The 16,049-nt window shown below is 50.8% G+C and overlaps 2 protein-coding genes across 3 annotated transcripts in view; one reads left to right on the forward strand and one right to left on the reverse strand.

The window, feature by feature from the left end:
- Positions 1 to 984: 984 nt before the first annotated feature.
- On the reverse strand, positions 985 to 15,634 carry LOC122394073 (aldehyde dehydrogenase family 16 member A1-like). Its single transcript, XM_043390652.1, has 12 exons — positions 15,348 to 15,634; positions 8,154 to 8,383; positions 7,678 to 7,856; positions 7,194 to 7,350; positions 6,679 to 6,839; positions 6,159 to 6,256; positions 5,592 to 5,789; positions 4,568 to 4,801; positions 4,086 to 4,307; positions 3,444 to 3,779; positions 2,948 to 3,202; positions 985 to 2,444 (listed from the first exon to the last, which is right to left on the reverse strand). Exons 1-12 carry the CDS (start codon positions 15,507 to 15,509, stop codon positions 2,142 to 2,144), a joined length of 2,535 nt encoding a protein of 844 aa, XP_043246587.1. The 5' UTR covers positions 15,510 to 15,634; the 3' UTR covers positions 985 to 2,141.
- Positions 15,593 to 16,049, forward strand: part of LOC122394054 (kinesin-like protein KIF21A) — a 54,958-nt gene continuing 54,501 nt past the window's right edge. For both annotated transcript variants that reach the window (XM_043390615.1, XM_043390619.1), the window contains exon 1: positions 15,593 to 15,710. The gene's annotated coding sequence lies outside the window, so the exon portion shown is untranslated. The remainder of the gene's footprint in view (positions 15,711 to 16,049) is intronic.

The following is a 16,049-nucleotide window of genomic DNA, read 5'->3' on the forward strand; positions in this document are numbered from 1 at the left end:
CAGATACATCAGACAACCGGCGACGGCGGAGAGCCGAGCGGTGAGAGACGCCGTCGCAAGTCACCAAGCGGCGGTAAACACCATCACGACTCACCGAGCAGGCCACGTCATCAAAGAACGGCGGAATACGTCATCGCAACTCGCCCAACGCCAGCCAGACTAGTCGTCCTTACAGACACACGCCTCTTGTGTAAGTTGTTTGCCATGCGTCTGTTAGTTTTGTAAGGTTAGGTTCGCCAGCAAACAAATGTCACGCCTTTCTGCAAAGCTGGCCTCTGTGGTGCGTAGTGACCACACAATGGAGACGCTGACAGACGCTAAGTGGTCCCAATTTATCCCAAACAGCGCAGTGGCGGCTTTATTTGTTGTACGTGTTCGTGTTTGGTTATTAGTGCGCCCCAACGCACGGCAGCTTCACTGTTTCATCACGTTCGAGATACACAACAATCGCGAGCTAGTAGCTTGGGTACTTATCGTGAAGCCGCGGACACGTCGTTCACATCACGCATCGCTGGCATATTGTAACAGACGTTGCACATATTATGGTAATTTGTGATTTTGATGGTTCATCGTGACTTGTGGCTGTATTTGTTGTTCGCTGTGTTGATGTAGCGTGCTCGAGAAACGAGATTAGTTATATGTAAGTGAGGAGTGGGAAACGAAATAATATCGGGAAACGAGGTGCAAGTCGCTCGAGAGTTGTCGGTCACAGACAAAGGGCAGGGTAGCAGAGCAGAATTGTCCAGCGGGTCTGGTATGTATGAAACAATCATGCAATTCTGTATGTTCAATGACGGAGTGTACTAGATCTAATAGCGCACCGTCGTTAACGTTTATGTCGATTTGTCATGCAACACAACCATTGTGCAACGAATTGCTTAGCTTCATGTTCGTCTAGTATTGTTTGATATATTTGCTATGTTTTAATAATTATTCATTACCGAGATAGTGATAATGATGATCCGATGGACTGGCACAATACAGTTTTGCCCCGACTTGTCTGTTTATTAATCATTGCTCACAGTTACAATAGCGAAAACTACGCAACAGTGCCTCGCAGAGGTTAACAAAGACCACTTTTCAAAAATACGCACCAATAACCAAGCTTTGTCAGAAGCTTAGAGATGTTAGTAACAGCAACCATTGACCTCCACATCGACAGAACAATTGTGAAAACACTCTTCGTTGGAATTTATGCCCGACTGGTCCCTGGAGCCCGTTGCATCTCGACGATACACAATCGATTGAACAAAATCAAAGGGAACAAAAAGGTTCAACCAATGGCACTTATTTTCTCGCACTATTGCACAGACTGTAGATACCATTTTCCGTTGAGTTACAATTGCACAAAGAAACCTGAGGGGTTACAATAAATGCCGCAGCTATTGCACTACAACTATCACCGCGCAACAGTTCGCTAGCTCTTCCATTTTCTGGCAGCAAAAAAAAAAAACTGGCTTCTCTTACAAAATGCTTAAAAAAGTGCTGGCTAGCAAGCTTGCCGAGTACGCCAAAACAAGTATAAAAATTGCACTCATAGTATACAATGATAGATATGTCTACGACAGTCTACGTATGAAGCTTTCCCGTGCATTTGGCACTAGACCTCTCGCCGACACGCAAATGATCGCCCCTTCTGGCTGGAATGGCATTACGGAGAATACACTACAACCCGCGGATACATAGCAGCCACAGCGGCAAGCACAGCCCCACGCAGTGTACGTTAGCGGCTATCTCCTACCCACTAGTTAACCCAGCCCGAAACTACCCACCGCGATCCTATCCACCGCGAATTCTCTGTGCATAGGCAGCTTAACTATCCTATTTATATCTCCCTATATCAGCCATGTTCCCGATCCCTGCAACGTTCGCTACCCGCAGTTTGATTCAGTCGATAAGTCTTTTTCTTCCGTCAAGCTCTACTTGAGCATCGAGATAATCCCGTTTGATCTTTCTAGCCATAGCTCCTCCAGCCTTCCACCAATCTTCCTCTTCTCATCAGCTGCTCTCCAGACATTCGTACCCCTATCTCTTCTATCTGTTCACCTTACTCTCTTCATCCAGCCCCGCTCTCCGTCTCTCCCTCATTCCTGCCCTTCCTCCTCTACCTCCTCTCTCCTTCCCTCTCATCCTCCCATCTCTCAGTTGGCGAATATATCTCCCATGGTCAGCCACACGCTCTTACACTGAGTAGCGTGATAGAGAAACTCCTCTCCCTGTCCCTGCAAACCATCGAACCAGTCGCGGCCGCGCCCCCAGTCCACCCACGTACGTTTCACGTTGACAGCCGAGGTGTGCTCGACGAAGCGGCTGGCGGCGGCGCTCTCCGCCAGACACCACACGCTCTGGATGTCTTGGTGTTCGGATAGATGACGCGCCAGGTGGTCACGACTGCCCGTCAGCAGGGAGACCACGCCGGCCGGCACGTCCGACGTCTCCAGGATCTGGCGGTGATGAGGGGAGATCAGTGGGTGGTAAGGTGTGCGATGCGGGAAACAAATATGTGAGATATTAGGTGTAATTTGCAAGACTCACAGACGGACAGGAAAGACAGAAGACGGGTGGTAGTGATGACGGGTACGGTACGAGAAAAGAATTGTGTAATGCATAACAAGACCGTCGGACGGGTAATTCAATAGCACGCCATGGATCGACCGATACGCCACACAATGGAAATAGTGAGCTGCCAGTAACAAACGAGCGCAGTATACTCATCGACAGTTCATCACATCGATCATGCAAAGGAATACTAATAACGCAATAATTCGCCGGATCCCAATTTACACAATGCCTCATCAGCATACAAACAATGGAAGCCACGCTACCTAATCCTCCAATGGATGCCTCTTCAAACCAAGCACCCAACGGAACGACTCCCATTAATAGCCGTCAATAGCTCTGTACTTTCACAACCCTCCCGAGCCTCGTCACCCGGTTACTGACTCACCTGATAGAGATCGAGCGCCGGCAGGGGGCGCCGCTCGCTCGGCACCAGGATCACCGCGTTCCCTCGGGCGATCAGCGGTGCGATCAGAGATACAGCGGCCAGCAGGGGAGCGGTGTCCGGGGCCAGGGCGGCCACCACGCCCACCGGCTCGTGTAGACGCAGCACCGTGCCGTACAGCTGCGTCTCCTGAACGGCGCCGCCGAACTTGTCCGACAGAGCCGCCCAGTGGAATAGGCGGGCCACTGAGGCGTCCACCTGACGGGGAGGGGAGAAACAAGTTAGTGGCCGGCGAATAGTTTGGTAGTGCGGGGGCGGAGTCTGGAGCACTCAAACTCGGCACTGCTTCCAGTTGCGGGATCCGTGAAGCGGGTGACGAGAAAATGAAATAAAGAAAAGTGGCAGATTGTACGGCCGTGCTGTATGTGTCAGTAGCAAATGTAACAAGTAGGAAATTTCAAGTGCATTGTCCCGTCACACCCATCCACGGCGTCCTCACCTCCTTCTCAGCCGCCTCGCGGCTGCCGCCGACGCTCTGCACCAGCGTGTTCACAAACTCCTCCCTGCGCAGCTCCAGATTCTCGGCCAGGTAGTACAGTATCTGTGCCCGCTGGTGGCCTGACCGTTTGGCCCAGCCCGGCTGGCCCTTGTGCGCCGCCTCCACGGCGTTCCTGACGTCCTTGCGGTTAGACTCGGCCACCTGAGCGACCGGCGAGCCGTCGGCGGACAGCACGACGCGACTGTAGTTGCCGTCAGGGCGCTTCTGCGCGCCGCCGTAGAACAGTTTGTAGGTGCGGTCCACGCGCGGCACGCCCGCGGATATCTCCGGCACCACCTGACGGACACAGAAAAGGAGATAAAGAGGGTCTTGTAGGTGTCATTAGAGTCACAATGAATATTGGGCAAACTGGATCTGAACAATCTTGAACAAAGCGTCCTCTCAAGTGATTAACAACCTTGACAGAATAGAGGTATACTATATGACATGATAAATCGTAGAGCAGTGCGTAGAGCGTTCAGCTCGTAAGCAATCAAAACATAACCGTACCTATTATGCAAATCCAGTGCACAAAACACGAAGTCTGAGCATACAATCTCACATCAGCCTTCCCACTCTCTTGACCATCACCGCCTGTCTCACCGCGGCCGCGCCGATGTCTGGCCGGCTGGGCTGGTCGCGCGCGCCGAACTCCTTCATGTCGACCTCGGTGGCCGGCTGTTTGGTGTCGCCCATCCAGCGCGGCTTCACGTACTCGTAGAGACCCTCCTTGCCGCCGTCCCGGCCGTACCCCGACTGACGGTAGCCGCCGAAACCGGTCGCAGCGTCGAACATGTTGTGGCAGTTGATCCAGACAGAGCCCGCCTGGAGAAGAGGCGAGGGGAGTTAGAGGATGCGAGGGAATCACCGGAAGTAAACAAATGACCTCTAAGCCACGGAAAATCAATAAGCCAGCAGCTGACATAGATAAAACAAACACCCATTTTTATCTATGACCAAAATGGCCGAAGGCTGCTAGCTGTAGTTTTCAACTGTCAAGAGCATCCATACAATATGAGAAAACGTAGGCATTTCCAAAAAGATTAGCTCCTTCCGAAAACAGCTGCTCATGAATCGCCTCTCACCTTGATGTGTTTGGCTGTCTCCAGGGCGAGCGGCAGTTTCTCGGTCCAGACGCTGCCTCCCAGGCCGTAGATGGTGTTATTGGCCAGCGCCAGCGCCTCCTTGGCGGTGCGGAAGGGCAGGGCGACCAGCACGGGCCCGAAGATCTCGTCCACCACCACCCGAGAGCTGGTCTGCACGTTGGTGATCAGTGTGGGCGGGTAGAAACAGCCGGCCGGAGCGCCCACCTGGAACACCTGGTGAATGGGGGAGAGGGGTTAGAGGAGGCCGATGAGTGGTGTGGCAACTACGGACAATCCATGGGACAGGAGGGTCTAGGGGATGAAACTGAAACCGGGAGATTTAAACAGACATGGGTCATATCACGAAAAGGGTCGTCACACCAGTGTGGCTAAATTCATTTTACGTTAGGGGGAGGATGTAGAAAAAAAGTCTGGAAAGGATGTCGTTATCTTCATAAAACTTGACTTTGACCCTTTTTAAGCACTGTTTTTATATGTGTCACGAGAAAATGATGCAGAATTATTAAATACTGGGAGAACCACGGTGACTATAAATAGATAAAACTATGAAGGCATTCGGATATTTGGGATGATAAATGAGGTTTTTAAGTCAGGTCATATATTTGAACATTTTGGTTATTCGAATGGTTATCTTGGCGTGTTGTGAGAGTTTGCGAGGTTTGTGTTTCTCTTGCTCCTAGACGTTTGGGTTCGAGGTTGTTATTATAAGTCGTGGATGCCGTGTGGATGTTTTTATTTATATTTTTAGGATGTGATTATACTTTTCATTATGGGTGGATTTCCCCGCTTCATTACAATTCTGGACACACTGCGTCACACTTACGCAAGCCGGCGATTCTGGCGACACCTCGTTAACTCAGCGATAAAACACGCAACAGTACCAACTCGAAAACGCACCTGCCGTCACATACAAAATTAAGACCTCGTGGGCTGTAGCTAATCTGCACAAAGCTCGCACTGCATGATTGCTCACAGAACACGTGTAGTTCTCGGTCGTTCTCACCTCCGCACCCTCCTCTTTAGCGCTGTCCACATACTCTTTCACACTGCGCCGCTGGCTCTCATCCACGATAGCGCCCATATCCAGTGCCTTGTCCAGAGAGTCACCCAGCCGGAGCTTCTCCATCCGAGCCCGCAGTTTAGCCATCATCGGCTCAAAGACACGCTCCTGCACCAGCAGCTTGGAGCCGGCAGAGCACACCTGAGGGCGGTGGGACGGGGGGCAACACGGTCAGTCAGAGAGGCGAGGGAGGTAACAAGGAGGGTGCCAACTGCCGACGTTGGCCGGTGTAGAGAAGCAGGGCAGGGGGCGCCACTGTAAGCCCGGAAGGAAACTAGGGCGATCGCGCACGATCGCTGCGCGATCGCCAGCGAATGGTGTGGTCAGGACGTGTGGGGAGGTAGGACGGGGTGCTGACACCAGCACTTGATTAGGCAACAAGTGATTAAAAGTAGAACCACCTTATCTATTCGGCAATCATCCCTCGATGACCTCCTGCCGCCGAGCACCGAGATATCTAGCACGCCGAAAATAGCCATCGAATAAAGCGGATCTGGACCGTTCACTGACCTGCCCCTGATTAAACCAGATCGCGTCCACGACGCCCTCGACGGCCGAGTCCAGGTCGGCCGAGTCATACACCACCACCGGACTCTTGCCGCCCAGCTCTGCAGACAATGAGAGCGAGAGGATGTCAGTGGTTATGGAAGTGGTGTTAGGGTACAGCTCTGGGAACATAGACAGGGTGTCCGTGGTTCTGACGGTGGTATCGAGGCCTGGCTCTGGCATTTACGAGTAAATGAAGACATTACCACACCTGCTGGACTTGGCTATCTGCTATCCCTTAAGTTCGCGGTTCACTATCGGTCCTAATTACCAGCTAGCCAGTTGATTTCACATTTAAGATCACATGGCGCGCGTCTCGATATAAGATTAGCGAAAGAAAGCTGAACGAAACCCATACGATAGATTGATTACGAAATTAATGTAAATGTCTCTAATGAAACTGAAAAACGCATCAGCTTGCCTCACACTCGGCCTTTCTAAGACAGTCTCATACTGGGTATTCTGCAAACACCGGCCGACTCACCGAGTGAGAGTTTCTTTCCCATGCCGGCGGTGGCCCGGCGCAGTCGCTGTCCGATCTCTGTGGAGCCGGTGAACCCCACCTTGTCCACGTCTGGGTGCGTGGCCAGCTTCTCGCCCATCGAGCCGGGACCGGTCACCACGTTAAATACGCCTGCAGGGAGCCTACGAGGAGAGACTGACTTAGGACATGCTGAGGTATGGAATGGTGAGAACATCCATCCACCATTGAGGGTCACATTAAGCAAAGCACTTGAAATAATCGATCACTTTGTACAAAATGAATGCCCAAAAAATGTGCATCAAAAGTGCTATTCTGAACACATACGCAAACAGACCACAGAGAACAGCTGACTGCACTCACTACTCATTACCACATAATGGATTCACCTATCGACATTTATCAGAATATATCAGCGCCTCAACAAAAGGTTCTGCAATCCCAACAAAAGTCTATTTCAAGACATCCATCTAGTCACTAGGCCCCATCACCTTCTGGCCAACCGTTCCTGCACTCACCCAGCCTCGGCGCAGATCTCGGCAAAGAGCAGCGCCGACAGTCGGGTGTAGGTGGCCGGCTTCAGGACCACCGTGTTGCCCATGGCCAGTGCGGGGCACACCTTCCAGGCCAGCAGCATCAGAGGGAAGTTCCACGGCACGATGGCACCCACAACGCCTGTGGTACGGCAGGCGGTCAGACAGTGCCGGTATCATCAGCAGCGGAATGATTTGGTTAGACTTGAGCTGGAGTGTGATCACCCAGTCATAACATAGCGTAATATAAAGTATTATCGTGTGCTTGCAAATATCCTGTCAATTTATCGCGATAATAATACGACCTCCGTTAGAAAACGCAATTCATAAATTTTACTCTCTTTGTATGTTCAAGCAACGTCCGGAAAATAAAAATCTAATACCACATTTCAACAAACAAATTCCTAGTATAACACAAACAACCAATGAACCCCACACCTCCCCACCAGTCCCCTCTCTCCCATCGTACCGAGCGGTTTCCAGTTGGCCATCTCGGTGTCCGCCAGCTGCGCCCAGCCGGCGTGGTGGTACAGGTGGCGGATCACGATCGGTACATCACAGTCACGCGTCTCACGGATCGTCTTGCCGTTATCCATGGAGGCGATCACCGCCATTAGACGGGCGTGCTTCTGCAGGTGGCGCGCGATGCTGCGGAAATGAAAGAGGTGGGGTGAACCAAAGTACTTCAGAGCAAGAATACAAAGAAGTGGATGTGGTTAAAGGGATGGCTCCTTGCTTGGCAGCAATACGGCTACGGAAACAAATTCCAAGAAATATCGTGGAATATCGTGGAGGTGGAGGCAAAGTAAAAGTGAAAGCGAGGAAGTCACAGGCCCTTTGAAAGGGGCCTCTTTCTATGGACAGCTTCAACTTCAACATCGTCATGCCTTGACAACTTTTTGTAAGACCACCAAGCTCATCCAATCTCCCCACCCTCCCATTCACCTGTAAATGTGTCTCGCTCGTGCATGTCCGCTCAGCTGACCCCACGAGCCGAACGCCTTCCTGGCGGCTGCCACGGCCACGTTGACATCTTCCTCAGTGCCCTGTACAGTGGCGGCCAGCACCTGGCCCGTGCACGGGTTGCGCGTCTCGTACCATTTCCTGTTCTCGGGCGTCACCCACTCATTGTTGATGAAGTGTCCCAGCTTACGGCTGTGGTCATCCAGCCATGCCTGCCAGAGAATAATGGCCAATAGACATTAGCTGTATGACTGTGTTTGCAGTCTAGTCAACTGATAATTGGTGGCAGTGTGGAAAGACTTGTTTCATCTGACATGGCAAGAAGTAGGTAGTATTGGTGCTGGTGCCAGCTGCTGTTTTTTTTTTGCCAATAAATGTCATAATTGCAATAATTGTCAAAAGTCAAAACCCAAAACATTTGTCAATTCTTGCATCAAATTATTTCACTTTGATTAGAAAGATGTGTTTGAATCTTTATGCATTTTTGAGGATTCAGCAACAACTTTAAAAAATAATTCCACCATTTAACTCTGATCATCAAGGGGCTGTTCCAGCACCTCCAGAAAACTCCAAAGGGGTGTTCACGGGCACCGCACACTGCTGCGTGCGGTGTGTGCGGTGCGTCCAGCAGGCGTGGGGGTAGGGGATGGGTAGGCGGCTCTGACGTCACGGCCAGTGGCGTATCTAGGATTTCTCTCAAGGGGGGTCCGCAGTCAAAAGGGCCCTTGACTGACTGGGTTGAAAGGGCCCCTAAGTGGCAAAAGGGCCCTTGAAGCCTGAGTTGAAAGGGCGTTAGCCCACGCCCCGTAGGGGGGGGGGAGGGGCGAAACGGCCCCCTCACGGTTCGTCGGAAGGTCATCTCAGGCTCAAAAGAAACGATATATACCATTCGAAAGCTTACGGTGAGCTGAATCCCAAAATGTATTTTTTATCAAAATCGATCGATGGCCTTTTTTGAAAATTGCGTTTTTCTAAAAACTTAATAATCTTTTATTCAACGGGCTGTTCCGGACATTCTTGAAAACATGAAGATGTATTTTTGAGTTCCAGTGAAAGCTGAACGCCAAAAGAACAATATTTAGCGAAGCAATATTTCCAAACATTAATATGCGTCTCCCACAGCCGAAAATAAGGCGCAATCACACAGCTCAGTGTCACGATGGACCAAAGTCAGCCACACAGAAGCGTGGAATGACCCTTATCGACTCGCAGACCCGGCGCTCTCGGCCCGCCTGACCGGCCACGGAAAGAACGTTCGGCTCTCGTTCTACTAAACAAATGTCAAAGTTGTCAGTTTAACTATCCACATCGCTATTAAAGCTATTCAGGATACCTGTGAAGAAAATTCATTGTTCTGTCATCTTCACATCATGCATTAATTTGCATCTGTTCATGTCTACTTTGCTCAATTGAGCTTGGTATCATGCCCATATAAGGAAAATTGGCCGCGCTGAAATGTCAGAGGCTGCACCGGCCTCAGCTCGGGTGGAGTGGGGGTAGCGCCCGGCGGGGCAGGGTAACCTTTGACCGGTCGCACGGCCGAGCAGCTGTCACCAGTACAGCCTCTGACAGTGAAACCCCGCTCACTTCCCCTGCGCGGGCACTGATCGCAGCTGGATGGAACAAAACATGTATAAGAAAAATGTAAATTAAAGCATGTTGTAAATCAAGCAGAACAATGAATTTTCTTCACAGGTATCCTGAGTAACTTTAATAGCGATGTGGACAGTTAAAGTGGCAAATATTACATTTGTTTAGTAGAACGAGAGCCGAACGTTCTTTCCGTGGTCGGTCAGGCGGGCCGAGAGCGCCGGGTCTGCGAGTCGATAAGGGTCATTTCACGCTTCTGTGTGGCTGACTTTGGTCCATCGTGACACTGAGATGTGTGATTGCGCCTTATTATCGGCTGTGGGAGACGCATATTAATGTTTGGAAATATTGCTTCGCTAAATATTGTTCTTTTGGCGTTCAGCTTTCACTGGAACTCAAAAATACATGTTTATGTTTTCAAGAATGTCCGGGACAGCCCGTTGAATAAAAGATTATAAAGTTTTTACAAAAACGCAATTTTCAAAAAAGGCCATCGATCGATTTTGATAAAAAATACATTTTTGGATTCAGCTTACCGTCAGCTTTCGAATGGTATATACCGTTTCTTTTGAGCCTGAGATGACCTTCCGACGAACCGTGCCCTGTCCTCTTCCGTAGCTATCTCCTAAATGACTGCAGATATCGCCACCAAACTTTCAGGACCTCTCTGGGCATCCATTTTACACATTGTGACCTTTTTCCAGAGGCTATGATAGGTTGGCCGCAAATACGTCAGAATGACGTCATGTTCTGCCATTTTCGACCCAAAAAAGGTTTCGCAGGAAGAGCTATCAGGCCTACAAAGCTGCAGAAACATGAAAATGTTCCGATATAAAAAGTGTACAATTAACAGGCTTAGGTCAAATCTGAGCACAGTTTACAGAAAGAGCGTTAAAAGGGCTTTGTTTGTTTTGTTGGGTTGGACCCAGGCCCTTTCGGCTTTCGGTCTGACGAGACCATTTCAGGGCCGGAGGGATGATAGGAATTGAGGGAGACATTGGTCTGGGCGGGTACCTTGGTGACTCACTGGGGCTGAGCCTGTCCAACAGGACAGGCCGACCAGCCTCCCAAGTGCTCACTGCACCCGGTTACGAGTGTGCTTCCTTAGGAGCTGCAGTGCGCTCCAATAGGAGCCGCCCGCATGGAATAAAGTTGCCCGTCCAGGTCCAGCCCGGATCAGGGGTTGCGGCATGGAGGAGAAGGATTTGAATGTCCTGAGGATGGAAACGGCGAAAGGGGTGTTAAAAGAGCTATTAACTACGCTTTTCCACGGTACTGTAGTTCTATTCATTTCCGAATCATGCGGTGGTTTGTTGAAAATTGTCGAAATTGGACCTGAAAATTGGCGAAATTTAACCTTGGATGACCTGTGTGAACTGAATTTTGAACTGATCTCAAAAGTGACAGGCGTAATTTCGTCATTATTGTTTGCTTGCGTCCCTTCGAACACCACTGCCTTAGGCGTGTTGGTACGTGGCTCAGAAACCGAGTTATAGATGCAGGGGTGCGGAGCCGGAGCTGGAGCCGGAGGAGCCGCCGGTGCCGGCATATTTTGCCTGGAGCCGGAGCCGGAGCAGGAGCCGTGAAACAATATAGCCCGGAGCCGGAGCCGGAGCGGTAAAAAAGGCGGCGACTCCAGCTGTTTTTTTTTTTTTTTAAGAGGAAAACATTATTGACCTAGCTCGGTTTCACAGTACCTGCAAGGCAGTAAAATATGTGGTATTCAAAATAGCCTTGGTATGCAAATACAGAAACAACGCGAACCAATCCTTCATCTTTTCTTTTCCACCCGTATTTATTTGTATAAAGGATGAACTGAGTACTTGAGTTGAAGCCGGAGCCGGAGCCGGAGCCAAAGCCGTTTTTTTTCTCCGGAGCCGGAGCCGTCTGAAATTTCCACGCCTCCGTATCCCTGGTTAGAAGGACCCTGGCCGGGCGGGGGGGGGGGGGGCGTGGGTGCCACCACATCGTTTTTTTGCGACAGCTCGGAACACGTCGGCAGGCAACAGAGAGCCAAAACTGGGCATAGCTACCTAACCTTTGATGCAAACCGGGCCTTGTGACGCCCGCATTTTCACGGAGGGCCTCTGGTCGTCTTAAGGACCCTCTGTTACCCTCAGAGGGACCCTCTGATGGCCTCTGAAGACCATCACTGGCCTCAAAGGGTCCTCTAGTGGCCTCCATGGACCTTCTGGGTACCTGAAAGGTCCCTCTGTTTTCTCTCCAGGGGCCTTTTTTACCTCAAAAGGTTCTCTTTTACTTCAAATGACCGTATGTTGGTCTAATACATGAGGCCCCTAGTGGCCTAAAATAGCCCTCATATCATCTAAGGTGACCCCCTGTTTGCCTTAGAAAAGAGGTCCCTCCGGGTGCCTGAGAGGCCCTGTTTGTGTCCCAAAGGGTCCTTTGCTGGCCTCATAAGACCCCTAGTTGACCTAAAAAGTCCTCTGATTGTCCAAGGGCCCTCTGTTCGCCTCAGAGGGCCAGCTTTTTCCTCAGAGTGCCTGATGACCTCATAGAGCCCATAGTGGCCTGACATAGCCTTCATATCACCTCAGAGGGCCCTCTGTTGTAAGGCTCAAGTGGCCTTCTCAGAGGGCTCCGACTGCCCTGTGACTGACAATTGTCCACTCTTATCCCTCTTTTGGGTGACCTTTTCCCCCTCTGACACCCAAGCCAAAATACGATTTTGGGACACTGACTCCGAAGGCCAGTTGATTTTCAGAGGGCCCTCCTTGAGGTGGATGTTAGGGCCCTCTGTTCGCCTCAGAGGGCCCTCTGGTGGATTTAGACTTCAGAGGACCCTATTTTGGCAACAGAGGGTGCCTCTCTGTGGCATCAGAGGGCCCTCGGAGGCCTCAAATGGCCCTATTACATCTCAGAGAGCTGTCTTTGACCTCAGAGGGATCTTTTTTACTTCTTTGTGGTGTCTAAGGGGGCCCTCTGGCCTTTGTTCGCCTCAATGAGCCTTAAGGGGTCCTCCGATGACTTCCAAGGACCCTTTTGGATCTCAGAGGGCCTGATGACCTCATAGGGCTCATGGTGGTCTGACATAGCCTCATATCACCTCAGAAGGCCCTCCAGTGGCCTCAGAGGCCACTTTGTGACCATTGAAGGCCCTCCATTCGCCTTAGAGAGCCCTCTTTGATCTCTTTGATCTCTTCGATCTCAGAGGGCCCTTTGTTCACCTCAGAGGGCCCTTTGGTGACCTCCAGGGACCATCTTTGATCTAAGAGGGCCGTCTGGTGGCCTCATAGGGTACCTTGTGGCCTGACATTGACCCTCGTACCTCAGAGGGCCTTCTGTTCGTCTTAAGGGGCCCTCTGCTGGTCTTAGAGGGCCCTTTGTGTGCCTGGGAGGCCCCCCTGATTACCTGAGAGGGCCCTCTATGTGTTTGAGAGGGCCCTCTGTGTGCCTGAAAGGGTCCTCTGTGTACCTGAGACGGCCCTCGATTTGCCTGAAAGGGTCCTCTGTGTGCCTGAAAGGGCCCTCTGTGTACCTGAGAGGGCCCTCTGTTTGCCTGCGAGGGCCCTCTGTTTGCCTGCGAGGGCCCTCTGTTTGCCTGCGAGGGCCCTCTGTGTGCCTGAGAGGGCCCTATGTGTGCCTGAGAGGGCCCTCTGTGTACCTGAGACGGCCCTCTGTTTGCCTGAAAGGACCCTCTGTGTGTCTCAGAGAACCCTCTGTGTGCCTGAGAGAGCCCTATGTGTGCCTGAGAGGGCCCTCTGTGTGCCTGAGAGGCCCTATGTGTGCCTGAGAGGGCCCTCTGTGAGCCTGAGAGGGCCCTCTGTGTGCCTGAAAGGGCCCTCTGTGTACCTGAGAGGGCCCTCTGTGTGCCTGAGAGGGCCCTCTGTGTGCCTGAGAGGGCCCTCTGTTAGCCTGAGAGGGCCCTCTGTGTGCCTGAAAGGGCACTCTGTGTACCTGAGAGGGCCCTCTGTTTGCCTGAGAGGGCCCTCTTTGTGTCTAAGAGGATCCTCTGTGTACCTGAGAGCGCCCTCTATGTGCCTGAAAGGGCCCTCTGTGTACCTGAGAGGGCCATCTGTTTGCCTGAGAGGGCCCTCTGTGTGCCTGAGAAGGCCCTATGTGTGCCTGAGAGGGCCCTCTGTGAGCCCTAGAGGGCCCTCTGTGTGCCTGAGAGGACCCTCTGTGTGCCTGAGAGGGCCCTCTGTGAGCCTGAGAGGGCCCTCTGTGTGCCTGAGAGGGACCTCTATGTACCTGAGAGGGCCCTCTGTGTGCCTGAGAGGGCCCTATGTGTGCCTGAGAGGGCCCTATGTGTGCCTGAGAGGGCCCTCTGTGTGCCTGAGAGGGCCCTCTGTGTACCTGAGAGGGCCCTCTGTGTGCCTGAGAGGGCCCTCTGTGTGCCTGGAAGGGCCCTCTGTGAGTCTCATAGGACCGTCTGTGTGAGAGGGCCCTTTGTGTGTCTCAGAGGGCCTTTGTGTGCCTGAGAGGGGCCCCTGTGTGCCTGAGAGGGCCCTCTGTGTGCCTGAAAGGGCCCTCTGTGTACCTGAGAGGACCCTCTGTATACTTCACAAGGTCCCTCATTGGCCTAAATGTGTCCTCTAACAATCCTCAAAAGAGTTCTACAATACTTTTTCTTTTAGCGAATAAAATGGGAAGTGGTCAAAAGGGCCCTTGAAGTCATTTCAATTTTTTCCGTGTTATAAAAAAAACTTTTTTTCTAGGCTCCAGGGGGGATCCTAGGACCCCCAGGGTCCCCCCTTGGATACGCCACTGGTCACGGCTGCGTGCGGTGGACGGTCCGCTGTGGCCAGTCCCGACCGGCCACAGCGATCGCTGTGTGCGGTGACGGAAGGCTGACGTAGGGTCTAGGGACGAAGTGGGCGGAGCTTCGAGGCTGTGTGCGGTCCGACCGCACACAGGGCCCGTGAACAGCCCTCAGAATTCTCCAGTCAGCATTCCAGTGCCTCCAGTTACCAGTAGGTAAGCCTCAGAAAGCTCTCAGCAAACCTCCAGCAGCTTCCAATCAGTTGTGAGGTCCACATTTGACTGGGGACTCTGGTCTACAAGTATGGCAGTTGGCACACATGTGACAATCATAAATGTAAATAAAGGACTTTTGAGTTAATTTTACAATTCAACTTTCATATGTAAAACACTTTGATAAAATGTTTAAATCTTGCTACCTAAAATTGAAAACAAACTTTCGTACCACCGACCATACATAGACTGTATTGCCCCTTGATATGCACACAAATAGCAAAATTTACATCCCATCTTACACTTACAGCATGAAAATTTCTAGCTGCAGTTATCAACTGGCCTAAAAGCAGGTCTCAAGGTTCACCAACCATGCAGAAAACAATGTAAAAATAAGTTTTCCGAACCACTGCTGTGATGCATACCAGCTCCAGTTGACAACTATCAATTGACAAGGGAAGTCATTTTAAATCAGAAAAGGTTCATTTACGCTTAGCCTAATCATTTTGTGAGACAGAAAAATGCAATAAACAATATAAAACCTAACGAAAATAAAATGCGGCAAATCGTGCGCATGACATCCCGGGCTACGCCCCCTTCTCATTTGGGCTATGCAAGTTGTAATATAACTTTCAACACATGAACACATACCTGGGCAGTTTTGTCAGACTCTGGAGCAGGTCCATACTCCATGGATTCAAACAGCTCTGCGATTTTCGTCCCTTTCGGACCCTTTTGCACCGCACCAGCCATCTTCGCGTACTTACAAACGTGCAAAGGAGAAAATACGTCCCTGGAAGAAATTTCCTTCATGACCTTGAGACCAACTTGAGACTGAGCAGATATGGTAGCTTATTACAAACACAACCACTGGGCTTCCAAATGCCAGTTTGAGATCGGACGCGGAGTGGGGTGCGTGTCGCAGGCTGTCGCTGCAAGTGATGGCTGTTTATGCTCGCGTGTTTCCTTTGGAGTTGTGATATTGAATCAGAAACGCTTCGATTTGAGTTTACTGTAAGTATAAGCGTTAGATTTGCTTTAAAGTATGACAGTGTCAGAATGCTTGTCACGCGCAATAATTCAAATTCAGACAAAGTAGGTAAATTCAATCAGGATTCTCAAAATTATAAGTGTGCTCATAAGTGCCTTTGTTTTGCCCATGTAGTTATGTATGGTATGTATTGTGTTTAATTTGTCCTTACCTATCCTCTTTGCATAATTATGCAAACTAATTTAGGCATGTCAATTGCTCTCATTCAGCGTTTATGGTAGGCCTTTGTCAATACGGTTGACTCAATATGAAGTCTTTGATTTAACCCAAACTGCTTCGAAGTTCGACACATAAATCATTTG

Source organism: Amphibalanus amphitrite, unplaced genomic scaffold (genome assembly GCF_019059575.1).
Source record: "Amphibalanus amphitrite isolate SeventyFive unplaced genomic scaffold, NRLGWU_Aamphi_draft 000025F_arrow, whole genome shotgun sequence".
Lineage (NCBI taxonomy): Eukaryota > Metazoa > Arthropoda > Thecostraca > Balanomorpha > Balanidae > Amphibalanus > Amphibalanus amphitrite.

Excerpts from the sequence above, each read along its gene's own strand:
- LOC122394073 (XM_043390652.1), bottom strand. The coding sequence starts at position 15,509 with ATGAAGGAAATTTCTTCCAGGGACGTATTTTCTCCTTTGCACGTTTGT. Across the intron at positions 8,384-15,347 it reads AGTCTGACAAAACTGCCCAG|GCATGGCTGGATGACCACAG; the intron begins GTATGTGTTCAT and ends ATTCTCTGGCAG. Across the intron at positions 7,857-8,153 it reads CGAGCGAGACACATTTACAG|CATCGCGCGCCACCTGCAGA; the intron begins GTGAATGGGAGG and ends TCATTTCCGCAG.